The 26841-nt window shown below is 40.5% G+C and overlaps 1 protein-coding gene across 4 annotated transcripts in view; it reads right to left on the reverse strand.

The window, feature by feature from the left end:
* MID1 (midline 1) overlaps positions 1-26841 on the reverse strand; it is a 251344-nt gene that overhangs the window by 17825 nt on the left and 206678 nt on the right. For all 4 annotated transcript variants that reach the window (XM_075057344.1, XM_075057343.1, XM_075057346.1 and 1 more), the window contains exons 4-6: positions 15025-15132; positions 11773-11921; positions 6870-6997 (exon numbers count right to left, since the gene is read on the reverse strand). In XM_075057344.1, the coding sequence (XP_074913445.1) occupies positions 6870-6997; positions 11773-11921; positions 15025-15132 (385 nt within the window). The remainder of the gene's footprint in view (positions 1-6869; positions 6998-11772; positions 11922-15024; positions 15133-26841) is intronic.

Genomic DNA, 26841 nt, shown 5'->3' on the forward strand with positions numbered 1-26841 from the left:
AAGTTTTGTGCTGCAGTTTAGAGGTTGTGTATAAGTGAGGCCAACTAACTGTTGTGAGGGCTATGCAGTACTGCATTGGTCCTATCAGCTATGCTTCAAAACTGTATGCAGCAGAACAATCACTGGAGCTTTTCTTTTTTTTTTCCCCATAACTGAGGCTCCATTTTCATATTTTGCCTGTCCCTGAAGGCAAAACAAAAAATTGGAAAAAATATTAATTACTAATATACAAGTGGATCCACTTTTTTGGGGTGCTAGTATTCAACTAAAGTCTTCTTCAGTCATCTCTTGAACCTAACAAAGCAAAACCTTTTGTTTGAGAAATGTAGTTGTTATTACTACAACACAGATAATAAATATTAATTCATGGAAAACAACAATTACTGAAGGTTTAATGAACTGTAAACTGCATTTCAATAGCACCTAAGTGTCTTCAACTCTTTCAAAATGACAGCCTAAGTTTTCTCTTCATATGCACACCTGGCTGGCCTTATGGCTGGAGATTTACAGGCCTTCATGCGATGAGAATGACAGAAAAAAGAGAGTTGACCTAAGCACGACATCCTTTCCCTTGTTCTTGTGATTAACCCACACCCACCTGAGACTATACTGCATGAAACTCAGCTCTTCAGCAACACTCATTTCATAAACCACTCAGAATAAAACAAAATATACCTGCTTCTCCTGCAGACAGGCAGGGAAGTCTACATGCAAATGGCTTGTTACGACTTGCAGAATAATGCAGAAGTCTGACTGCCAAATTCATCATTCCACAGCACATACTCCTTTGGAGAGTGTGTCCGTAATGCAATTAAAGAGATTGACCTTAATCAGTTACCTTCATTATTACATTTGATGGTGTGTGATTTTCTTACCAAATTTCCTGGTACTGTTACAGAGCTCAGGTGCCACAAGGGAAGCTCTACAGAGATTCCAGAGCGATCTCAATGCTGCACCAGTAAGTTCCCCCACTTGAGTTGGGTGTGCTCCATCCCTGCTCGGGAAGGGGAAGCCCAGCACGCTCCCAGCTCAGCGGTGGAAGAATATCCCCCACCCTTTGGTCCTGATTCCCAGTGGAGAAGCGGTGATTGCCCCGTCAGCCTTTCTGCTCCATTTCAGGGTGAGAACAGAGCACTGACTCCCAACCAAACAACACTGGAGTTTGACAATGATGCTCTTAATAGTCTCAGTTATTGGCAGCCACTGCTGCCCAGTGCCAGGGGGAGCTGAAAAAAATGTGAAGCAGCTCTTGAAAACCCCAAATTTACAGTCTTGAGCAGTGAAGAAACCTGGAATCAGTGTCAGCAGACTTCGCAAGGCACAATGAAAGCTACAGGGGTTTAAGGAATTGCTCTCCTCAGTCATGGGGTGGCAATCTCCATAGACGACCAGGGTAAACATCTGGGACTGGTAACTGCTTCAGTCATGCTGACTTTCATCCACCTGTATTCATGCATCAACACTCTCTGACAAGACAGAAAATCATTGCTGAAGGCTGGTTTTGTTCATTTGTGTGACTTCAACTCATAAGTGAGCACACTTAAAACAGTCAGGAACCACGTCTGAAGTGCCCGAAAGGCAGTAACTAATATTAGAAAAACAGTTTCTTAGATTTGCTCCCAGAAGTAACTGACCTTGTGAGCATACCTGCTCCCTTTCAGCCAGGTTAGTCTAACTCACCTTCCTTTCCATGTGATTGGCATGGCTTTTGCTCTGAAGCAGGATGAAAACACTCACATGGTCCACACACCTGAGAGGCAGTTTAGGGAAACTGCCACCAAATCCCAGCATGAATGCAGTAGTTCCTGGGTGACTATGGAGACTGTATCTAAATCCTCTCAGCACAAGATCAGAGAGATTGACTAAAACCACCTCAACTTCATTCTGTTTGCTCAGTCTCCACGTCCCTGCTGTCACGGGGCGATTGACTTTGTGAGGGTTCCTTACTGATTTTGATACCGAGTAAAAAAGGAAGATCTAAGCCATCTCCTTGACGTAATAGTGCTAGAAATATTCATATTGCTGGTATGAACACGAGGGAGTTGAGGAAACCGCTCTGAACCTCTCTCAGCTGTTCATTACTGGCTCCATAGTGTATCATGACCCTGGACTGAACCAGCATACTGGAATTCGAAAGGGACAGTTACATCAGATGTGGATACAAACTTGGATGTATTAGTAACATGTCATGCATGAGTTGGCATCAAGAGCTCTGTCATACAACAATATAGACGTAGTCTTTGGGTAGACCAGAAGTGTTCAAAAACAACAGAATGAGAAGAGGTTACACCCAAAGCAGGAGACTGAGCTGGCTGGAGGTGCTTTTTGATCTTCTAATACTGAAAGAGTTAAGAGGGAAGACAGGTTGTGAAGGGTTTCCAGAATGAAGTTGGTTTTGTGTGAAAAAACTGCTAGCATATGCTAGGCAATACGTATTTCTTTGTGCAGTCATAGCTGAAGTGATGGATGAAGAAAACTTACCATTGTTTCAGATGGGATTTCTGAAGCAGGGCAAATTGCAAGGTCAAAGAATAGATGTTCCTGCAATTGATTTCAAAGTACTAAGACACAGAACAAGAATTTTTGATTCACAATGGATGAAAAAAGTCCTTATGTCAGTAATATTGTGCAGAGAGTTTGCAAGTCATATGCATTGCCTGGATCTAGCTAGATACACTTTTAGAAAATGATGAGTTCCAGATGAAGAGCTTGAGCAACTGGCAAGATAAGAAAGCTTTCAAAAGACATCAAGGTTATATATACAGAGAATAGAACAGTCAGAGGAAGATTAAGGATATTGTTTTAATATACTGAGTTTGACATCTCAATGTCTGGCTGGCAACTTTCAGAGGGATATCAGAGATTTTCATTTGGATAGCAGAAGCTTTGGGCAGACAGCTGCATAAATGATAAGCACAAAATAGTTAATTTTGTATTTGGGAAAGAAAAAGCCTAGGAAGGAAGAAAGATGCAAACTTCAATGGGCCACATAGAAAACTGGGGTTGGGGAGATAGAGGATGAAGATTGACAAATAGTACACTGGGAAGAACCAAAGGAGAAGAAAGTCTCCAGGAGACAACCAAGGTCAATTGCTTCAAATGCAACTGACAGCAGAGAGAATGAAGTTGGAATTTAGGCTTTGACATTTTGTTCAGAAGCAGTGCAGACAATAGGTATAAGATAGGCTTCTTCACTTAATTCACAACATAGATGTACCACTATGACTTACAAATGGTCTTCATTTTACTTAACTGTGAAACATTATAACAGTAAAGCCAAATTCACTCTGTCACAGTTTTCAGTTTAAGATCGATGAAGATTCCATGCACCAATCTGAAAGGGGTAAAATAAAATAAATCTTCCTCTAGAGTTTCTGAACAAGAATAGAGAATAATCAAGTGTATTTGACTCTTGGGACTATACATATACACATATACATTACATATATACATATATTTACATAAATGTATTTTAACTGTCTGCATAGGTTGTATCTTATGCTCAGATAATTTGGACATGTGTTTTGGATTTTGCCATTGCAGCCATATGCTATCTATTAATGTGAGGAAAAATAGTACAAAGACAGAGCCAGCTAAAACTGTTATTCACTGGTCATCAAGGGCAAGGATAAAAATGGTAGATTAGGAAAAACCAGCTAAACTGCTTGATACAATTGCAAGTTCCCTTGAACTGCATTTTGAGCAATTTTTCAAGACTGTGAATGTAGGAAGAAGGCAGAGAAGGAGCTGTGTAAATGACACAGCCAGCATGATGGACCATAGAAAGGATCTTTGTACCCTTCATTTTGGTACCGATACAACCTTCATTTTCTGCAGCGTACAGCAATTAGGCTGGTAATATTGACATATGATGTACAAAGGCTAGAAGACCTGGGGGGTGTGGGAACAGACTGCTCGATAGAATTCACCTCATGTAACTTTAAAGATCTAAAACACAATTACCTGTATTTGAATGAGTCTCTCTAGCCTCTGTTTGGAGGAAACTGGGAGAAATAGGCACCTCCAGAATACAGTTAACTGACCTGATAAATGTGCCTTAAAATGAGGTGGTTACTCCTCTTCGACTATAAAGGAAGCTGAGGCTGATTATTTTACAGGTCAATTCTGAAGTTAGGGCAAATGAGTCTGGCTTTTTCTTAATCCTTCCTTTAATTTCCTAGGCTTTTTATAACTTTGGGGTGAATACTCAACACAGTGGCAAAATTCCAGTGGACTTTGGGGAGAGGCAGACATCATAACATTTCACTGGTACTGTACAAAAAGTTAAAATGACCCTTATCACATTATTATTGTGTATTATTTACTTGAGTATGTGTTAAACACCGATTGTATTCACCAGTCACACAGTGATACAGAAATTCCTTGCAGATACAATCTCTCTTTCAGATACAGCAAGAACCCCACAGCTCTGTAAGCCAAGGGTGGTGCTGCCCTGTGCATGCAGACAGCCTTGCTCTTCCGAGTATTAATCTGTTCACTTATTCATAGAATCATAGAACAGTTTGGGTTGGAAGGGACCTTTAAAGGTCATCTAGTCCAACCCCCTGCAATAAGCAGGGACATCTTCAACTAGATCAGGTTGCTCAGAGCCCCGTCCAACCTGACCTTGAATGTTTCCAGGAATGGGGCATCTACCACCTCTCTGGGCAACGTGTGCCAATGTTTCAACCACCCTCATTGTGAAAATTTCTTCCTTATATCTAGTCTAAATCCATCCTCTTTTAGTTTAAAACCATGATCCCTTGTCCTATTGCAACTTTCTTATAAGCCCCCTTTGAGTACTGAAAGGCCACAGTAGGGTCTCCTTGGAACCTTCTCTTCTGCAGGCTGAACAACCCCAGCTCTCTCAGCCTTTCCTCTGAAGAAAAGCCAGAAGCCACCCTCTGCATGGAAAAGATGCAGTGGTTGGCAATGAGAAGACTCCACACACTCACATTCTTCTGAAATAACATTGCTATATCTCCTGCAAACAGGGCTAAGAGAATGGGCCCAGGAAGTGTTTTCGAGTGCTTTTCTAAAAGTGCTTTGTGCCTTTCACTGCAAATTCTCACTGTTAACAGCAGATGCTTAAAGACCCTGCAAAATGAAAACCTACCCTGTGTCTCTTCTGTTTTCAATTGAACTGGAATGAATTGTTCTAATTCTGGCAATGAAATCAAAACACCCTAAATTACAGTAATTTGTTTCTCTTGGTGAGTCATTATATACTCTGAGATAGCACATTACTCAGGCCTTCAGTAAGGGTCTAATCCTGCCGGCTTCTTCAGGCCAAAGCTCTCAGTTAAGCGAGCTGGGGCTCTGCTCTGCAGAAAACCCATCCCATACCCTGGCGCAGAGGACACTGCGCGCTCTCTAGTCCGAGACACAGCGAGGTCCTCCACTCCTGCGATGGGGGAAAATGTACACAGTGTCACCGGCACGAAAAAACATCTTTCACTGCTGATTGCTTGAACAGCTTCTGGTTGCTCATGGGAAATCTGCCAGGCTGCAATCTGCTGCAGCGAGGAGGCAGCCCCAAGGGAGAGGGTAACATGTGGAGCATCCATCCCCTGGGAAATGGGATTTGGTCCCTGCTCTCCCTCCTCTGGCCGCTCCAGGCTGAGCTCCAGCTGGTCTTTCATTTCATTCTGCTGCAGTGGATTTTAACCATTTCTCACTCCCACTCGCCCACACCCTGGCGGGGAGGAACGCAAGAAGAAGAGGTAGGAAATGCATCCTTGTTGTGCTCTGTAGCACCTAATGATTCCTGGGGCATTCTGGGGCTGCTGGGGGTAATACATTCAGGATTAAGAGGGAAACTGTATTGGGTTTATATGGCAAGGTTTTGGTAGCAGTTGGGCTGCAAGGGAGACTTCTGTGAGAAAAGACCAGGAGCTGATCCCATGTCGGAAACAGCCAGTTCTAAGACAGACCTGCTGCTGGCCAAAGCCGAGCCCATCCCTGATGCTGGTAGTAGTGCCTCTGTGATAACTTATTTAAGAAAGGGTAAAAAAAGCTGCGCAGCAGCTGGGAGAGAGAGGAGTGAGAAAATGTGAAAGAAACAGCCCTGCATACACCAAGGTCATTGAAGAAGGAGGGGGAAGAGGTGCTCCACATGCTAGAGCAGAGATTCCCCTGCAGCCTGTGGAGAAGACCATGGTGACGCAGGTTGTCCCTGTGCAGCCCATGAAGGACTGCAGTGGAGCAGATACGCACCTGCAGCCCGTGGAGGACCCACAGTGGAGGAGGTGGATGTGCCCTGAAGGTAGCTGCAAGCCTGCAGAGAGGAGCCCACGCAGGAGCAAGTTTTCTGGCAGGAATCATGGCCCATGGTGGACCCATAATGGAGAAGTCCATCCCTGAAGGACTGTACCCCATGGAAAGGACCCATGCTGGAGCAGGGGAAGAACATGAGGAGGAAGGAGCGGCACAGACAACGTGTGAACTGACGGCAACTCCTATTCCCTGTCCCCCTGCCCCACTGGTGGGGAGGAGGTAGAAGAGTTGGGAGTGAAGTTGAGCCCAACAAGAAGGATGGGGTAGGGGGAAAGTGGTTTTAGTTTTGTTTTTGTTTCTCAATACCTTACTCTTCCAATTAATTGGCAATAAATTACATTAATCTTCCCCAAGTTGAGTCTGTTTTGCCTGTAGCAGTTAATTGTTGAGTAATCTCCCTGCCCTTATCGCAACCCACAAGCTTTTAATCTTATCTTCTGCCCATGTCTTGCTGAGAAGGTGAGTGAGAGAGCAGCTTGGTGGGCACCAGGCAGTCAGCCAAAGTTAACTGACCACAGAGAGGAATGAAGAAAATCCTATCACTGCTATTTTATGAGGAATATATAATAGTAGCACCCTGAGAAAAAAATTACCTGTAAGGTAATCAAGGCATTCCAACAATTTCTTCTCCCTGGTAAAATCAAGTGCGAAAGTATCAAAAGTATCGTTGAGATTAATTTCAGGAATCAGAACCTGGGAGGATGCAGTTGCCATGGAAACCCTACAATGAAAAGAAAAAGTCTTTTAGCACACAAGGCACAATAACTTTCACATCAAGGTAGGACCTGATCATTATGATTGTTATCACTTCCCAAAAAGCTTGACAAAAACTTTTACATGTATTTGATTTATAGTTTAAGTTAGGAGCTTCTCCTGCCACTTTTATTTTTTGCGAGTAAAGTCTCCAGTAAAAATCTCATACTACTTAGCTTTTGCCTGACATGCAGTGTTAAGCAACAACATACTTTGAGTTTTTCTTTCTAGTCACCCATTGAACTACAGAAGCAATAGCACCATATTTATCTGTGTTTTAAGTAATCCTGGTAGATGCTGCATCTCTCCCAACCCTTGTTTTCCCAAGCAGTTTCTTGCTCCAGGCATTCCTTGGCACTGCTGTCCCAAGGGCTTGGTGCAGATCCCCACACCTCCTCAGCTGTTCAGCACTGCACACTGCTGTTAACTTCAAAAAGCACAGGGGGGAGATAAAGCAAATAGATGTCAGCACAGTTTATTTTGAAAGGCTTTTCCCTGCAAAGCATGTGTGCATACCTACATTTCCTCCCAAAGTGAAAAGTTTCCCTGCCTACCTCATTTCGGGACCTACATCCACTTTTTGTCTGTCCAGCTGTACTAATATAAAAAGATGAGCTTTCACAAGAAAATTGCCATCAGGATGGATTTTTCAAATCTGTCAGCCTCATATCTCAAAATACGTGTTACTGGAGAGCTGAGTGATTATTAAACCTTGTGTTATACAACAGAAATTTGTTAACTGTTCCAGTTTGGAGGTAAACACACAACCACACACACAATGTATGTCAGTTATCTGTCACTCATGACACGTCAGATCAAAATATTTTGATTGCTTCAATTAACATTTTCCCAAATAAGAGTATTTCTCTGTAGACAGGACTCGAATGGCTCCAGGCCAAATGCTTACTAAGAACTGTTTTCATACATTTCTTGTGTAGTATTTTAGGAAAATACAGTTAGGAGAGTCAAAAACTGAGCTGCACATCTCATTGTCTTCAGCATAGTTTTCAAAAACTGAGCTGAGGAGGTTTCCTAGCGTGCTGGTTTGGGCTGGGGTAGAGTTAATTTTCTTCACAGTAGCTAGTATGGGGCTACGTTTTGGATTTGTGCTGAAAACAGGGTTGATAATGCAGAGATGTTTTTAGTTACAGCTGAGCAGTGCTCACACAGAGTCAAGGTCTTTTCTCCTTCTCCCCCCACCCCACCAGCGAGCAGGCTGGGGGGGCACAAGGAGTTGGGAGGGGACACAGCCGGGACAGCTGATCCCGACTGACCCAAAGGATATCCCAGACCATAGAACGTCATGCTCAGCGTGTAAAGCTGGGGGAAGAAGGAGGAAGGGGAGATGTTCGGAGTGATGACATTTGTCTTCCCAAGTCACCATTAGGTGTGCTGGAGCCCTGCTGTCCTGGAGATGGCTGAACACCTGCCTGCCCATGGGAAGTGGGGAATGAATTCCTTGTTTTGCTTTGCTTGCATGCATGGCTTTTGCTTTACTTATTAAACTGTCTTTATCTCATCCTATGAGTTTTCTCACTTTTACTCTTCCGATTCTCTCCCCCGTCCCACCAGACAGGGAGTAAGTGAGCGTCTGTGTGGGGCTTAGTTGCCCAATGGGGTTAAACCACAACACCTAGTCAATAATTCTTGTTATACTGCTTTCAGCACTGTTTCTCTTGCAACTCTGGTTGTAGAACTTAGTTTAGAGCAGATCCTAGTATAGATGGGGTTTTTTTTAGAGAGGATAACTGAAGTGCCTTTTGTCCCATGTACTTAGAGGGAAAAATTCCCTGAGCTCTTTCACTTCTTCCCCCCCCCCCCCAGTAGTTCATCTGCAGTTACACTATGGTGTTTTTACATCTAGTAGGAAAAAAAGATGCATTTCTTGTAGATCCTGTGTTAGGGCAAACTCAGGGTGATACACACCTCTACAATATTAACAAAGGCCTTGCTAATAAACCAGCAAGCAAGTATCTAAGATTAAGAGCTTCTTTGAATACCTCCATAAAGCACTGTCCTGGTTTCAGCTGGGATAGAGTTAATTGTCTTCCTAGTAGCTGGTACAGTGCTATGTTTTCGTTCAGTATGTGGAGAATGTTGATAACACACTGATGTTTTCAGTTGGTGCTAAGTAGTGTTTAGTCTAAAGTCAAGGATTTTTCAGCTCCTCATGCCCAGCCAGCGAGAAAACTGGAGGGACACAAGAAGCTGGGATGGGACAGAGCCAGGGCAGCTGACCCAAAGTGGCCAATGGGTTATTCCATACCATGTGACATCATGCCCAGTATATAAACTGGGGGGAGTGGGGGCAGGGGGATCACCGCTCGAGGCCTAACTGGGCATCGATTGGTGGGTGGTGAGCAATTACACTGCGCATCATTTGTACATTCCAATCCTTTTATTATTACTCTTGCCACTTTATTAGTGTTATCATTATCATTATTAGTTTCTTCTTTTCTGTTCTATTAAACCGTTCTTATCTCAACCCACGAGTTTTACTTCTTTTCCCGATTTTTTGCCCCATCCCACTGGGGGGGGGGAGTAAGTGAGCGGCTGCGTGGTGCTTAGTTGCTGCCTGGGGTTCAACCACGACAAGAATGTATTTATTATGAAGAAGACTGTACCACCAGCCCTTTTGGACTGTTGTTTTGGGTCTATGCAAAGGGTGCACTGTGAGTACATGTGTTAAAGTCAGTTTTTGGTAAGCTCAACAGTTTGCAGTTTGAGACACTATGTCACTGTATTAGATTCAGAAGATTGAATTTCCTCTTGTAATTCTGCCTGCTCTAGCTGACGCTGTACATGGTTGGAAAGGATTTTTCTAGGATAAATGCATTTCACCCACTGTAAATAGCGCACGACCTAAATCACTGTAGTGTGTGTAATGTCTTTGCTTGCAGTTACCTGTTGTGCTTACAACAGAGAATATTATACTGCAATTACTTTGAAATATGTGGACGAAGAAATGCAATGAGCATAATTTCAGGAGACTGTTTTAGCTGCTGGAGCTCAGGACCCTGGTGAGACTGTTACATGAGCAGTCTAGAAGCAAACAAAATATTGCTCACCATATGAGAACTAAGAGAGTTACTTGTGGGGAATAATTTATTAATCAGGTTTAGTCTCTTTTTCCACTTGCAATTTGTCTGCAAGCACTTGCTGTTTTTTTCCCCTTAGTTTTATTCACTGCTTGAAATGACTCTCTGATTTTCAGGGCGTTCACAGCCATCTCATTACAGACAGCAATCTGTGATAGCCAAGAATTAGATTTGATTGGGCACATATGTCAGCTGGTCTCATTTCTGCTCTCCAAGTGTCTCTCCTGTGACTGTATTTATGATGCAACTGTTCATGTTTACAAGTTCAAAATGGAGCTTCTCTGAATATTCTCTGGTAGTCAGTTAAAAAGCTTTGTGTCTCCACAGGTTTCTGCCCTACTGCTTGTTCCACTGAATACTGAAAAAAGGACAGACCCTCACCTTCAGCTTTTTACTCATGATACTCATGTGGTAGTTTTACTATCAGCTTCAGCTGGGATGCCACAATATAGCTTGGTGACAGAATACAAATCAGCATGTAAGACTGACTGATCACGTGTAATCCATTGCCTTGCCTTGCCTTCCTTTGCCTTTCCTTGCCTTTCTCAACAGATCTTCTATTCTCTGAACCTGTAATGAGCAACCTAGTGTTGCTGGCTTATTGATAAACTGATTAAATAGCTTTGTTGAAGCCTGATATTCAGAGAATCTGCATACAGCACTCCAGAGTAAGTGATAGACTTAAAAAAATAAATAATAAAAGCAGGGAATTTAGTGCTTCAGATTTGGTGAAAATTGGCTGGACAATGTGAAGATATAATGCGAACCCAGAGATAAAAAAATAGCTGAATGAATGAGCAGACTTTTTATAGTTTTCTTCTTCATTGTCCAGACACATTCTCCTTTCTTTTTGTTTCTCTGGCTGATGGCTAAACAGCTGATAATTCCAGCAGAACATTTTTTCATCAGAAAATACTGCTGACATTCAGTGGGAATGTTTCAACATTCACAGTGCTGCACTGAAAACCAGACCAAATTCTCTGACAGCATGGCTTCCTGGAAAAACTTGCTCCCTTGTCTTTGGGTCCTTGATATATCTGGCATGCTGAAGAGGAGCTAGGATCCCAGAAGCAGCAGAAATTCCCTGCACTCAGGGACCCAACACAGCAGCTGCCATAACTTCCAGGCACCCAGGCTGTTGAATTGCCAACTCTGGGCTACCTCAGAGATGCATGTTGCAGGTTCCCAAAGTTACACATTTCGTTACCTTGCCGCTTGCTATTTTGTGAAGAATACGAATCCATTAAGATGATTCCAAATTTCTTCTAAGGAATGTACTCGCTGCCTGATTTCTTTCTTAATCTCAGAATCGTTCAGGGAGTAGGAATTTCAGCCTCCAGAAAGCTTTTTTTTTAGTGTGTTTAGCACCAGGTATCTGCTTGGCATCTGTGCTACCGCCTTCATTTGTGCATGCTATTACTGTTCTAACTCTTATTTCACATCCTTTTTCAACTGCTCCTTTTTTCAAAGGGATGTTTTGGTTTAACATTAGAATAAGGTCCTTCCCACTCCGGTCCAGCACAAAGTAGTATTTTGGGGAAATGTGTCAAGAACCACCCCAACTGTGGTGACACAAGACAATATGGCAACTATGATAACCCATTTGCCTTAAATTGAGGTTTTGCAAGAGGAATGTTTTCTTTACCTTTCAGTGATATTTTTAGCAGTTTGCAGGAAGCGAGCATGATCGTTCTCCTTCAGCGACTGTTCAGCCTGAGAGATGAGGGACGTTGAGCGCTCAATGCACTGTTTGCAGTTCGCAATCTGCTGAGCCAGTTTTCTCAACCTCACCACCTTGAGTGGAAACATAAGAAAGCAGTCACCTCTCTAAGGTCACAAATCATGATTGCATTTGCACTTCCGAGGCTAAGCTGGTATGCAAAGGGGGAGTTAAGATGAATGGCTTTGCTGACAAGAGCTTCTTTCACACTAGCTTGATGGTGAGCTCCATCTAGCCACGTAACATTTTTAATAAGGGGACAGGCACAGTCTTTCTGCTTCAATATTTTCCACATGGAAAACAACAGCAGAGAGCCAAAACAAGCACAGCTGGCCTATTTTCCAACAGAATAAACGTCATTTCCTGGTACTTTCTGCTTACATGATAACTAAGGGCTATTTAGATAACAGTTTCCCTGAAATGATGAGATCTGCGCTAAAGGCAGCTTATAGATTAACTACTTTTTTCCTGTTACTGAGGTAAGTTTCATAAAAAATAATCTGAAAATAAAACTTGACAGAAAAAGGCTGTTCTATTTTACTAACAATACAAGCCTGCCCTTTTTCTTCTGTGCTTTTAGTCAAACAGGGTGTTTTCTTGTTGGATATTTTTAACTGGACAAAAGCTCAGTAGTGCTGGAGAGCTGACTATTATTACTGCAAACATATGCGCTGGAGATAAACACAGTAGATGTGACTGTAATCATTAGCTGAAAGGTTAGGGAGGGACACAGTCAATCCTCCATTTAAAGACAATGTTGGCTAACAAAACTTCTAGTTCCTGAAAGGTCTGGGAGTCCTTCCCATTGTTATCGCATCAGGATCATAGTTTGAACAGGGGTAAGAAATAGGAAGGAAATGAAATAATTCTGGAGTTTAGAAAGGCATTAAGGCTCAGTTACATGCAAAATGAGGAGACTAACAACCAAGTGGATTGGCAGAAATATCCAAATTTATAATCAAGATAACGTTCCCAATCTCGGCAACTAGGGCACAAGCTACAAAGTTGAATTTACAATTGCATCCTAAGCAGAGATAAGGGTATCTTAGTGCACCTACTCAACAACAGAAACCAGTAGGAAAATAAATCTTTTGGAAAACTTTCAAAAAGAAAATACTGGCCAAATGATTAGTGTCCTGTAACATTGGTATTTCTTCTAAAGACAGAAACAATAAAGGGATAAAAATGATGGGAAAGCATAAAGATTTTGATAATGCTAATGATCTGATCAGCTTGTAGGATGAACTAATGCCATAATGTTTTCTCTAACCGTGCATTTGCAGAGATTGCAATTTGGTCTGCACCAGCCTAACAGGGGAAAGGTTCATTGCAGTATTAAGTAGCTCATCTCCTCTTTATTTACTTATTAATCAATAAAACAAACAATGAACTGAAATAAATGCTACCTTGTTAGCTTTTAGCAATCAGAAGGCATGTCATGATTTGTGAGGTCTACATATGAATTAGTTTTTTTGTTTGCTTGATTCTTTTTTGTATCTTCTTCAAGAAGACAACTGATGATAAACCTTAAGAGTCTTGTCTCACTCACTCCTCCCCCCCGCAATGGCAGGAATGACGTCTGCACTAAAATTGTCTTATCTATTTGATATTTAAGTGTTTTTTTCCTGTTACATGCTGTGTGGGATTTTACAGGTTTGGGGTGATTGGTGAGATTAAGGATGGAGCTGCACCACATTGTCAGACTCGTGTGTCTGAACCTGCAGCCTTGCGGCCATAGCTAGAACTTTATACCTGGGTGTTTCCAGCTCTGTAGCCATAACTATAGTCCTATAGACAAATCTGCCATGCCCTACATGCCAGAAAGACTCTTAGCCACAGGCCCTCTTAAAAGAAGGTACATTGGGCAGAATTTCCCATGGCTTTTCACATCATTCTCTTGAACCCCTGAAATCTTTCAACATATACAACATTTAGGGCAAAGCATTCCAGATTCTGGACCTCCATTGGTATCACTTTTGGTTGAACAAAGTAGAACAAAGAATGGGGATACGTTCTGATACCAGCTATATTCAAATAAAACTGGAGTCAATTTTATTATAAATTTTCCATGCTCTACTGGATATTAGAATACATCTTTGCAAGCAATAGATTTTTTTAAAAGCAACTCATGTATATAGAATAAATCCAAATGAATGGAAAGTTTTCTACTTCATTGGAAGCACAGCTGGTCTCACTGCATAGAGAAACAGAGTTGAAACAATAATGCAGAAGGCCATCTTTTCCATTTTGAAGGGAATTATATTTTGTTAACAGCATGAGGAAATTCAGGTTCTGTCACACAATGTACAGGACCTGTGGTTTCAAACATGTTTACGTCAGCCCTTGCCTACAGGCTTTTTATTTCAAGTTAATTGGAATATCTTGACAGCCACATGAACCATTTAACCTGCTCTTGACTTTATTCCTTTCCTGAGCTTTTCCCACACAAGAAGAGTTTATATTTGACTTACTTAGTTTAGCAGTTAAAGAGTAAACACCATGTACCTAGAAAATTAGAACATTAATTCAACTATAATGTGTTCCTGAGTTAACAGGTAGCTAGCAAAATGCGTTGAAACTTGAATATCAGAGATTTTTCCTGCTCAATATGTTTGTCGCTAATAATGACTGTACCTCAGTAATTAGAAATGCACATTTCATTTAATTTCCTGCATGTTTTCGAATATTTTTTTGTAAGTAATTTAGACTTCCTATTCTCAAGCATGACAATGATTGAGACAAATTCTTTATGTGACAGTAATTTAATAAATAATTAAAGTATCTAGACTAAAATATTTGTGTAGATCATTGCCAGCCACGATACTGAATGTTGTGACACTTTATGAAAGTGAAAACTTTGGGGGCAACACTGTCAGACTTATAACAGAGTGAAGGAATCATTAATTAGCCATCATCTTATTTACCGATGGTGACATCATTTCCGTGTTTATCCTTAAAAATCATAATCACATGTAGTAAGAGAAATGCCAAATAAACTGTTGAGGTCTAGCATACTAATCTTGATATATTTCATTCTCCTTTACATGAAAGTAGCAGCAGCCCAGGACTACATAAGGACTTTTACAGATTTGTATTAATAGTACCTGAGGTCAAAAAGCCATAAGCATGAGGAAGCAGTGTTGACCTACTCGTGATCTAAAGAAGAAAAGCTTTTACCTTTCCTTCCTTGATTTTGGTTCCAATTATTTGTCGTCTTTGCTGTATTATTTCAATGAGCTGATCACATTCTTCCATCAACTTGGTTTCTTGGCGGGATGCATTTACCTACAAAGCAAACCACTATGATTAGCCAAACCTTTTTTGACATTTTCCTGTTCCTTTTTCTAATTTAAAAAATGTAATTTCTAAAATGTTGGTTTGGGCATTTTTTGCTTCTTTCTGTGTATAATCTGTGTATAATATAATGAATATATTCTCATCCTCCAAGCATTTGCAGCTCAGAGTCTTCTTGAACCAGACACAATTTCTACATCATTACTAATCCTCAGAAGAGTTATCTTCTGTGGATTTATTCAGTCTCTCCTTCAACACCTACAAACTTTAAGTATCCCTACCATCCTACAGCAATGAGCACCACAGCTTAATTCACAGTCAAGGGAACAACTGCCTCCTTTAGGGGGATTTGAACCTGTCTCCTTCCAGCTGCATTTAATGATCCCAAGTTCTTATTACTGGAAAGGACAGTGAACTACTGATACCTATCCACAATCTCCGTGCTGCTTGTGCTTATACAGATCACCATTTTGTCCTCTAGCAGACTTCTTTTCTGCATTGAAGAGTCTTAAGTGATTCAGTTTCTCCTCATATGAAAGCCGTACCATATCTTTAATGATCTTTGTTTTTCTTCTCTGAAACTTTGCCAGGTCTGTCATCTCCTTTTTGATATGGGGAACAGAACTGTACTAAGTACTCCAGGCGCAAACAAACTATGGAGTCATACAGTGGCACAATACGTTCTCTACTTCATCTTGATTACTTTCATAATGATTCCTAATGTTTGTTTTGCTGAATTTAACACTTGAAAATATTGTTCATTATTTTCAGTGTCCATATAGTGGTTCCTGAAAGATTCAAATTACCAAAGATCCAAGCAACATTACCAAGTCATGTGTATTGACTGTCTTTATTATTACCACTTTGCCTCAGCAATGAATCAGATAGAAAATAATGTCCGTGCTTATGTAGTTTTCTACAGTATAAATATATGAGCCAGTGAAACTGTTTTTAATGCAAAAAAACTCACAAAGAATATTAGCTTTCTATGGAAAATGTTGACTTTTGTCAAAAAATAAGAAAATTTAAACTAGAAAAGTTTTGCTTCTCAGCTGAAAATGTTTTGTTTCTGGGGGAGACTGATTTTTTCAGTGAAAAGTCAACATTCTATATGACAAGAAAAATGTACTTCCCCACCAGCAGTAGTATGTATAGCTTACACGTATGCGTAAAGAGTCAGAGAAAAATGCAGAAAGTTCTAATCATATCTAGAATGAAGAAAAATTTAAAGGCTTGATTTCAGAGCTGTGTTTCCATACACACTTTGGTAAGAGGGTAAAGCAGCCTGCAGCCCTGGCCAATTGCTCCTAGAGCCATGTCACCTTTTCCATGGGGCTAGTAAGAGCTAGTGGTAAACAACAACAGGGAATGGTTCCAGGTGACAAGTAACTGTATTTCTCCCTTTGGTTATTTTTCAGTCCAAAGAACCCCTTGATTTGCCTTGGCCTTCTTTTTTTTCTTCCAACAATGAGTTTAAACAAACATTTACCTGTAAGCACATTATGGAGCTCATTAAGATTAAGCAAATACTTACATATCTGAATTTGGTCCAGGGGTAATTTTTCACAAATAACCTGCTTATGTGAAATACATTGTGTCCTCCAGGCAAAGAGGGGACTTGTTTACAAAGGCCTGCCTTCATTAAGGTTTTGGATTATCCTTCCCAAACCTTCATCAAATTAAAGTTTGATTGCATATTTTACAGGCTTAATTATTAATTAAGATATCAGGATTATAGGAAGAAAATGTATTTATTTGTTTCTGGAAGGGGTCAGGTGTTACTGAAAGTGCTGGGGAGATCTGCACACAGTAGGTGAAGGTGTAGAAAGTACTTCCACTGTGCAGTTTTAGGTGCCTATTTATCTCCTTAATGTTAGCTGGTTCCTCTGCCTGGCTTCCCACCATGGTCCGTGAGGAGAGACGGACCATGGAGCAGCTCACCGAAAGCCTCTGGCAGCGTCAGTCTCTCTGCACTGACTGCTCAGGGGGCCTAGAAGAACTAGTCCATCAACACTGTCCCTCCTATTCCCCCTCTTCTCATCAGCCCACCACCCTGGCTGCATCACACCCGCCGTGTATCGTACTTTGGCGTGAAACTCTGCAGAGCTGTTCTCAATGAGCCAGCCGGTGCGCCAGTTTCCCCAGTCCCAACTCCGGTTTCACTAGTGGACTGAAATTCCACCGAAGAGCAGTGAACCCCAAATGGGCTCAGTCAGGGGCAACGATCACATCCACTGCGCATGGGTGCAACTCCTTCTGGGTCGATACTGAGGTCTGCTCATGCCAGAGCCAACTTCAGCAGTTAATTACGGTAACACTTCACAGGATTTTTGAGTAGCTTCCACTCAAAGCGTTACTTCTATCACCATTCACATCACAAATTCGTTTTGTCGAGCAGATCTAATTAATCTTTGGGGTAACTGTCATGAAACGTAGAGTTACAGGAAGGTTAAGTCAACATTGTTTCGTTTAATGCTCTGGTTGGTTTGAATAATAATGTATTAATTAAATCTTAAAAAACTCTAGACAAGAAAAACAAAATGCTTGGAAAAAACCTTTGGATTTCTTACACACTGACTGCAGGCTTCTCTTTTTCTTTGAAATTTAAAAAGTATACTCTTTTATAAGCTTCATTTGAAGACATTTCCACGAGCTTGCACGAGCTTATTAGAAGTGAAAAGAATATTCCAAAATTATTTGATATGTCTGAGCTTTGTATGAAAAAAACCCGCATTTAATCTGGGGGTTCTTCTCAAGCTGAAATACTCCTTAATCAAATTTTCAGCCTACAAGGCCTCTGATTCAGTAATAACTTTATAATTGAGCACATGCCTAACTTTAAGTGCATCATATTAGCTGTGGCCCTAAAGGAACTATTTGTGAGATTAGCATTGAATATTATTTACTTGTATGTTTCTGAGGAATCATATGTCAGACCAAAGAGCCACAGGCATGGAGCAGGGCTCCGCTGTACAGGTGCTACAGAAATACCAGAATAAGGCTCTGCCTTCTGCTTGACTCCTTTGATGAACAGCAACCTTGACAATAACTTCCAGCTGGGCCTGGCCAAGGAATGCAAGTTCTGTCTGGTGAAAATATTTGAGGTTTTACGTTCTACATTTTTCCACATTAAAAACAAGCCCTCTTTCCAAGGAGTTCATTAAAAGAGACTGAGAGCTGCATTAGAAAAGTCTGGAGACTGTGTCGCTCACTTTGGTTGTGGGAGGCTCTGAATCATGCAGAGAGCAGACTTAAATCTGGGCTTCCTCCATCCCAGATGAATGTTGACTCCTTAATCTGAGCTATCTATTGCCTGAGAGTTTATGCTAGACTTGGGGACACCTTTCTGTAGAAAATTTCACTGACATCAATCCACTTAGCTTTGGCATCAACAAATTCCTTAAAAAACCATGTCCAGAACAACTTTGAAGCTAAAGCTTTGTGGTTTGCTGGTATCATTTTCTACAAACTTCTTTTCCATGCCACAAAACAGTTTTAAAACTGACTAGGGGGCCTTGTTACGATGTACCAAAAATTATGACATTTTCTACTACAAACAAGCAAGCAAGCACTGATTCTAGTCCTGTTGCTTTTGTGGGAAATTTATTCCTATTTCTGTAATATCCGAAGACCTCGACCAGACAGTTTACTGAAAAAAAAAAAATTCAGGGTTCTTTCCAGGTTTTCCAGACAGATGGATAAGGACTGCTGGCCTTTGCCTCAGGGAGTGGGTGTACAAAAAAAGAAAAATGGGGGTTCCTCAGATGTCTGACAGGGAGCTGGAAACACCAAACCCTCCCGACCCGAAGGGGAGAGCAGGCCAGCTGTTCCCAGCTCCACAAGCTGAGAACTGCTTTGGAAAGTGCTCTGCTCTCTGCAGAGGCTTCCTTGGCTTTCATCTTCAGAGACCTGAGTTAAATTGCAGCTTAGGTCATAAGAAAATGAATGTGGTGGTTTCAAAGTCCCCAGCAGATGTTTGGGAAATCACAGAACTACAACATGGCTAGAGGTTCAAGGTTCTGGCGGAGCTTCTATGGTTAATTCAAAGGCAAACAGAGTGTCAGAGGGCTAGATTCATACCCAAGAAAACTTCCTCAACTAATATACTGGAATCAAAGGATTTTTTAGTGTCTCAGCAGAATTTTCCTTGCAGGAGCAAAACTCTCCTTCTGAGATTCCTTACGGCTGAGGCAATTTTGTCCCCAAGTGGAAATGCACATGTGTCTCTTCAGCAAATAATCTCTAAATGACAAGCAAGTTAAGACACCCTAAATTAGAGGTAGTCTGCTTTTTTAAGATTACACTGTCTGGAATAAATTCATCAAAACCAGAGTAATTTTTATTCACTAGTCCTCTGCTGGTTATGCAAAATGGAAGAAAGTAGGTTGTAGAAAGAGTCTGATCTTTGGAAAGTGAGGTATGAATTTGAGTTTCAGCTTTACTATTCAAAAATGGTCTCAATGCCTCAAAAAATAATTTCTTTGCAGTTGTGGTCATACAGGTACAGAAGAGGTATTGGCTTTTTTTGATGGGTTTGAGTTGACAGTTATAGAATTAGTATATACTCACAAAAACGTCAGAAAAGCAAATTGCAATGATTCCACTTAACAACTGTAACATCATCGCCACAAAGTTCACTCTAGATATTTTGAGCCTGAATTCTTTCTTACACTAAGCCCAGAAATTGAGGAAAAAAAAAATATCTGAAATAATGACGTATAATGGCCGGTACCTGTTTACTCTAGGAAAACTTTCTTCGTTGTGATGTAGATGTGGAACACGTTGTCTTGGATTAGAGTCTCTAGATGAATTAAAGGATTATACTCATCTAAAGAGAGAGGCCTATTTATTTTCATTACTCCACGTTGTAAAGTGAATAACTTTTCTTCATAGAGTCACACTACATTGAAGTCATATTTTAACAAAATCCATGTTTCATTAATTTCCTTAATGGAAACACAAAGGATAATGATTAACGTGCATTTATGAAAACATTTCTTCCCTTTCTTTTTATGGATGTCTATGTTGAGTGAAAGTCATGGATTCAAACTTCTTTCATTTCATATCCCTGTTTGATATTACACGTTATTCAATTTACTCTTCTGTAGAGTAAAAGCAACTCTTGGAATAAAGGTTTTTCAGACTTTATCTAGTCTAAGCGTAAAACTGATTTTATCTATTATGACAAACTGTGCCTTTGGAAATATGTGATATTAATCAGCTTGCCATCTGAATGGATCATCTACGACTCCTTTACTTTGAATTGGCACAAGAGAAAAGGGAATGGTCCTCTCCCATTTCAAGTGTGCCAGGGGCTTTGTTTTTGTTTGCATTCCACATCTATCTCTAACCAGGAGACCTGTGTTTAGAGGCAGTCTCAGAGCAGGTTAAACAAAGGTCAGTGCAAAAATACAGCAACTTACTCTGGCTACCTAGGAATTTTGTGAATGAAGAATCGATTAGGCCAGGATAGCTAAACTGCTTTGGGTCAGGCTGATAAGACTATCTGCCCCAATCTTGACTAAAAGTAAATCTCTTTAGCAGTTTGAAATACTCATGTTACTTATTAAAATATTATTTTAAAGTTTTTTGTCCCACTGTGCTTTGAAGCACATTGTTGAGAAACTAGTCAGCAAGATACCTGGCAGTCCTCTAGTGACATTTCCAATCTAATCACAAACCAAAGCAAATCCAGAAGTTTCATGGGAAACAAACAAATTGTTTCTTTTAAGAATTCCATTAAAAACATAAACAATCTTAAACTCAGATGATCTGGAAAGTTCTTATAAACAGCTACTCCAGAGATGCTTATGCTGACAGCTGTAAAGCCCGTCGACCAGGCTTGCTTCAATGAACCAAGTATTGTTTTTATAAAACACAAATGCAGCGTCATGTTGGAACTATAGCTGACATTTCTCAGGATAGGAAATCACACTGGAGAAAAGACATTTGTTGAGAGACAAACCACAGTTTCACAACTGGGTTAAACTGCTCTGGGATCATACTGCCAAAAAAGAACAAAAGGTATTCCCCATTTTCCTTCCATCTGCAGAAGCCGGTGCGGCCACCTGAGGAAATGGCTGGGCTGAGCTCACGTGGCTCACGTGGGTCCAACGGGGAAGGCAGAAGCAGAGGTGGGGAGACTTTTGGCAGCAATGAGGCTTCAGATCAGATTAAGCTGTTTGTGAAACTAAGCCCTAAGAGGTATGTGGGGTTTCAAGATGCAGTAAAAGAGTCATGTTAATAATTTATTTTCTGTCATTATTTTTGTCCTTTATGTTAGTCCTTTCTTTGAACCTAAATAATGGAAATATTTTTTGAATTGAACAATATTTACTTATTTGTTGTTTTTATTTTGCTTTTCCTGCTGACATCAAGCCTTTGTTTCACGTTGAGCAAAATATTCCACTTAGTGTGTTTCATTTAGGGTGGAAAAACAAAACAATTAAATAATCACTGAAGTTCAAAGGACTGCCCATCCTTTGATGAAGATGAAGCCAGTGTCCTTGTAATCAACAGTTCAGTACTTAAAACTCTCATCCAGGATGTGGGGTCTTTAGCCTAGCGTTTAACATACTCACTAGAGGACCAATGCCTTTGGTCTCCTTGCTGCTCTAATTGCTGTTTAGCTATTTATGTTAGGCAGAAAAAGGAGGAACTCGGAACTATTTTGTTCCCGTAAAGGTAAACGTCTCAAAGACAGAGAGTTCCAAAAAGTAACAACATCTTGACTGACAAGTTATATTCTCTGATGGCAGGCACAAAATATCACCTGCCGCATTAGTTAACCAGTGATTAACAGTGAACTGAACCCCATTTTCTAGTCTAAGGACAAAGAGTTGCAGGAATATCAGTCTAACAAGAATATTAACATGCACATGTGTATGGATGTGAGACAAAGGAAGAGATGGAGCGAATGGGAACTGGCCACCCTCACAGGCAATGCCAAGCACTGCTATTAGCTTATATACAATCCATGTGACTTGTTATCATAATTATGATTCCAGTTTCCAGAAGTTACAAAACATTTGTAGGTGCAGTAACATATTCCAGCACGTGCCTAATCTGTACATGAAATGTACACGTAAGTGCTGCAGTTCTCTCTCTCTCTCGGATCAATTATACATTTAACTAGTAATTTGTGAAAGCAATTAAATAATTCTTTAGGCAAATAATATTTGACTACTAGGCTAGGGCTTACTGGACATGCAACTTAGGACATTCTTAAATGAATATTCCGTATTGCCATATGCCATGAAGCATGTTTTGTCAGTTTTTGTTTCTGAAGTTTCTCTTTTCTCTAACACTATAAAAAATTAAGACTCTGAATAAAGCTTACCTGAGATTTTTATTGAATGAAATCAACTTTTCTGAGAGTGGAATTAAATGTAGAACTAAAGTAATTAGAAATCAAATGTAGATCATGCCATATATTTCATCTAAATAATGTTAATAGAGAAAGTGTCTCCTGTACCCTCTCTCATTAGAAAATGTCTTAGGAAAAAAATGCTGTAAACTCCTCCTTAGGGCTTTATGCACATCATGAAGTTTGCTAATGAGTCTCTTAGAGTAAGAACTCCTGATTTCCTTCAAGTCGTATTTTCCTGTCTATTTCACAAATCAAAAAATGTCAGTTACTTCTAGCACTTAAATATAGCAAATAAATTTAGCTGCTGAACAAGTACCTTCTCAAAAGTGGAAGATAGAGGGACAGAAGAAAAAGCAACTTTCAGTGGAGCTACTTTCCAAGTTATCTGCCCCACATATTTCACAGTGATGGTAAACACTTATTTAACCCATTGCCCCGTTCCTACTACCTGAAAATACCCCCAGCAAAGCAGATTCCTTATTCCAAACTACTACTAGTCCCCTTTGTATGACTACAAAGGCCATTTGCTGCGCTTCAGACACTAGGATTTACACACAGGCTTTCCGCCTCCATTTTCCTAATGAGAATTTCTCAGTTTATTGGGGCTTTGACTGAGATCGTCCCAAATCTCAAGAAGGAGTGAGTACCATGGAACTTAGTGAAAAGAGAGTACTCACTGTTTTTTTTATTGTCACAGACAAAGCCTCTTTATTGTTTGAGTGTCCTCAGGGAATCACCCTGACAGCCGAGTTTTGATTTTGCTGTCCCTCAAGTGACAGAAATGCTGTATGTATCTTATATAAAAACTGATGGAGACATTTTGTCGCAAAATTTGAAGAAACTATCTTGTAGCTGAAGTCTTACCAGAAACTCAAATTTCATTATCTATATAATTTTCCTATTTGGCTCATTTCTTTTTGATCAGCCACACAAAAAAAGACAGCAGGATTTTCCAGGTGCTGTCATCTTCTCTTCATCACTTTTGCACTACTGTTGTTACACTGATTTAAAATGTGCCTGATATGTGTGAGTGTTCAGTATCTGTGCCAGTGAAATAAAGGGTCTTTCAATAGACTCCTTTTTTTGCAGGTGATTATATAACATGGCTATAAAAAACACCCTTCGACACACGCAAAAACAATTTTGGACTGGGAACTTTATGCTAAGATTTAGCCTGCAGCAGATCTTTAGAAGTGAGCTAGAAACTGAGCATTTCCATCACAAACACAAAGCAAACGATGCAGCAGTTTGAGGGTTACACAGTTAGAGGAAAATGCCTTCCCTTCTTTATACAACCAAAAATGATTTTGCAGTGGTGCCCAGAATTTGCTTCCTATGACGTTTGGTGAACTGAAAACAAAACAAAACAAACAGAAAGACTGAGATACAGATGTTATAAAGCTGTCTACAAGCAAAACCTATTTCCTTTACCATCCCCCCTAGATAATTGCTCCAATTTTTCCTCCAGCTGAGTTCAGATTATGTTTCTGCCTAACAGATGAGAGAAGCTTCATGGTATTGAGTATATAACAGACGTTTAATCATATGTTTCCTAGAAGAGATGAGAAGAAAGTCCAGAAACAAAACTCCAATTGCTTAGAAAAAAGTAACTGGCAAAAGAGGCTCATGCTCAAATTTGTGCCTTATGCCAAATAACGTCACGATCTAAAAGACATTTGCAGTAGCCTCACACATTCACAGAAGCAACGTGCCTTGGAAACTATGACAAAGAAGCAGATTTGCTGTGACATCGCACTTTGTCAGCCAGAGAAACCTGTGACACTAAAACCGAGGGGAGAACCTAAGCGCTTACAGCATGAAATCCTTCCCTGATTCAACAGAGAAGCGGCTAAATCTGGAGCTGCATACAGCTGGAAAAGGCACAGGCCAGCAGAGCAGGATGCGGCCCCCATTGCCTTGCACGTGGCAGGCGTTGGGGAGTCCTGCCAAAGACCACCCCGGGGTGCTGAGACCCCTCCAGCACGTGGTGGGAGGAAGGGAGAGCTGGCAGTGGGTTGGTATGGCCACGGGGATGCTATCACCCAGGGATTAACCTAGATTGCCATATCCTAGGCCTGTCAATCCCAATTTTACAACTGGTTTTGTAAAATTTGTCCAAGGCTCCTACAGCAATTTTCAGACGTCCACACGAGCAATTTGTCTAGCACGTTAGTTACGAGCAAATTATTGCATCCTTGGTCTATCCAGTGGGACTGGATCCAGCTAGAGCCTCTTCTCCCTCAGCTGAGGTAGAAGGCTTGTACCTAGACTGTTAATTTACGCCAAAGCATAAATATTTACATTACTTCCTTTTCCTTCAAACATCCTCCCCTTATAACAGCTCCAGAATTAAGTAGCTGCTTTCCTGACACGCACGGGCATTTTTATGGACTTTTAAGAGCCACATGCTGATTTAGCCACATGCTAGAGGGCTCTCTCGTTGGGTGAATGTCCACAGAATTTAAAGATAAAATTCTCCAGGACAGTTTTTAATGCTTTAAAAAAAGTTTTCTACAGATACTATGAGATGTGTGAATGCTGTGGTCTAGGACTACAAATAAACGTATTTCAGACTAGTAGCCATTTTTTATTCCATTTTCTCAGTTTGTAGAGAAAACTATATTTTATCCTATGAATCCATTTATCATTTTAGGCGGCCAAGCCTGCTGTCCCTGGGGAGGCAGCCACAGCCACCTTTCCTAAACAAAGCGAGGAGCAGAGCTGGCTCACCAGGGCCAACCCAGCGAGCTGCCCCGAGCAAGGGGATGCTCTGCAGAAAGCAGCCTGGCCAAAGGCACGAGGTTGTAGACCTGCCATCGTCTCCAAGGAAGGAAAACAAAACCTTCCTGATTAACAGCCGTCGGGGTTTCTGCAAAACCAAGAAATGACAGGATTACAGAGGAAGGGAGAGTGGAAAGGTAGAAAAAAAGAGTGTAAAACAAAAAAACATGTTAGGGATGCGTCTGAAAGATGAGCAAAACCAGTGTGCCAGGTGCACCTAACAAAACAGAAAGATTTGGGACGAAAAGGAGTGTTACAGTCTCAAGCACTCAGTTTTCAGGGTGTGGCTCCCTTTGAGAAAATGGGATTTTTAAAATTAAGTGTTACCATGAAGTATTAGCACAGACTGTACTTTCATAAGAGGCATGAAATCAGACATTCCAATATTAAAATTATTATTACTGTAAAATGCTTAATAATATCTCCACTGTACTTAAAGCAGTAAAAAATACGTTTGGCTTGATTTATTCACAAAAGATTTCCTGCCGATATGCCCAGAACCACCCACAGGAATCCAAGACTGGAAGTGGACTTCTTGAGTCTCCCAAGATCAGGTTCCCCATCAGGATAAATCCTGTCATAAATTGATAAACTCCATCTAAAAATAGGCAAGATTTATGCCTCCGTTGCTGTGATGAAAGGCAGCCCCAGATCCCCCCTCCCCGGGGGCTGGAAGGCATCCAGCCTCCAGATAACGAACATCCCTGACCAGTCCTTGCCTGCTCGGGTGAGCAAAAAGTGAAAATAACTCTCTTCCAGAAGGGAATAAACATTAGTTTTAAAGCACAGAGAGACTGGGATATGGCCTTTGCTATCGATGAAGTTACAATTGCCTGATGGGACGGGTGTATGGGTAGATAATTAATCTGGAGTGAAGCTGGTTGCTGGGAAGCCATTAACAGCTCACTTTGCTGATGAGAAACAGTGGCTCTGCGACAACATTTGGTTTGGCTGGTGAGGATTCATTTGTGCAAAAGACACAAAGCCTGTTTATTGTTCATTTTCGGAAACATCAGCTTCTGGTCCGTATCAAAAGCCAAAAAAGTCATTCCTTTTTCATTTTTTATGTAATATTGAATTTTTTGGTTTATGACATGACAAAGGCTTTAAAAAACGTTAGCGTTTATTTCTACAAATAAATGTTAATTAGCATAGCTTTTTTTAAAGTTTATATATCCCCTAATAAAAACTTTGTAACATCAACACAAGGAATAATAATTTCTTTTCCTTTCCTTCCTTGTTTTTCAAAGTTTAAATTATGTGTGACACCCAAAGCTTCTTTTCTTTTTTCAACTGGTTTTAAACCCCCCAAAATCTAAATCAACATTAAAATAACATTACTAAAATTATTTAAAATTACGTAAGGGAAATCGAAGTATGTAACAGCAGTTTTTAAAGTGTACTACCTATGTTTTCACATGTTTACAAATTGTATGCTATATATTTTACATCATTCTCTGTAATATATTGTATCAAAAAATGAAAAAGAAAACATTTCCCATTAAATTAACTATCTGTTTGGTTTCAACCTTTGAGTGAGTTCATTTGGC

Source organism: Buteo buteo, chromosome 25, assembly GCF_964188355.1.
Source record: "Buteo buteo chromosome 25, bButBut1.hap1.1, whole genome shotgun sequence".
NCBI lineage: Eukaryota > Metazoa > Chordata > Aves > Accipitriformes > Accipitridae > Buteo > Buteo buteo.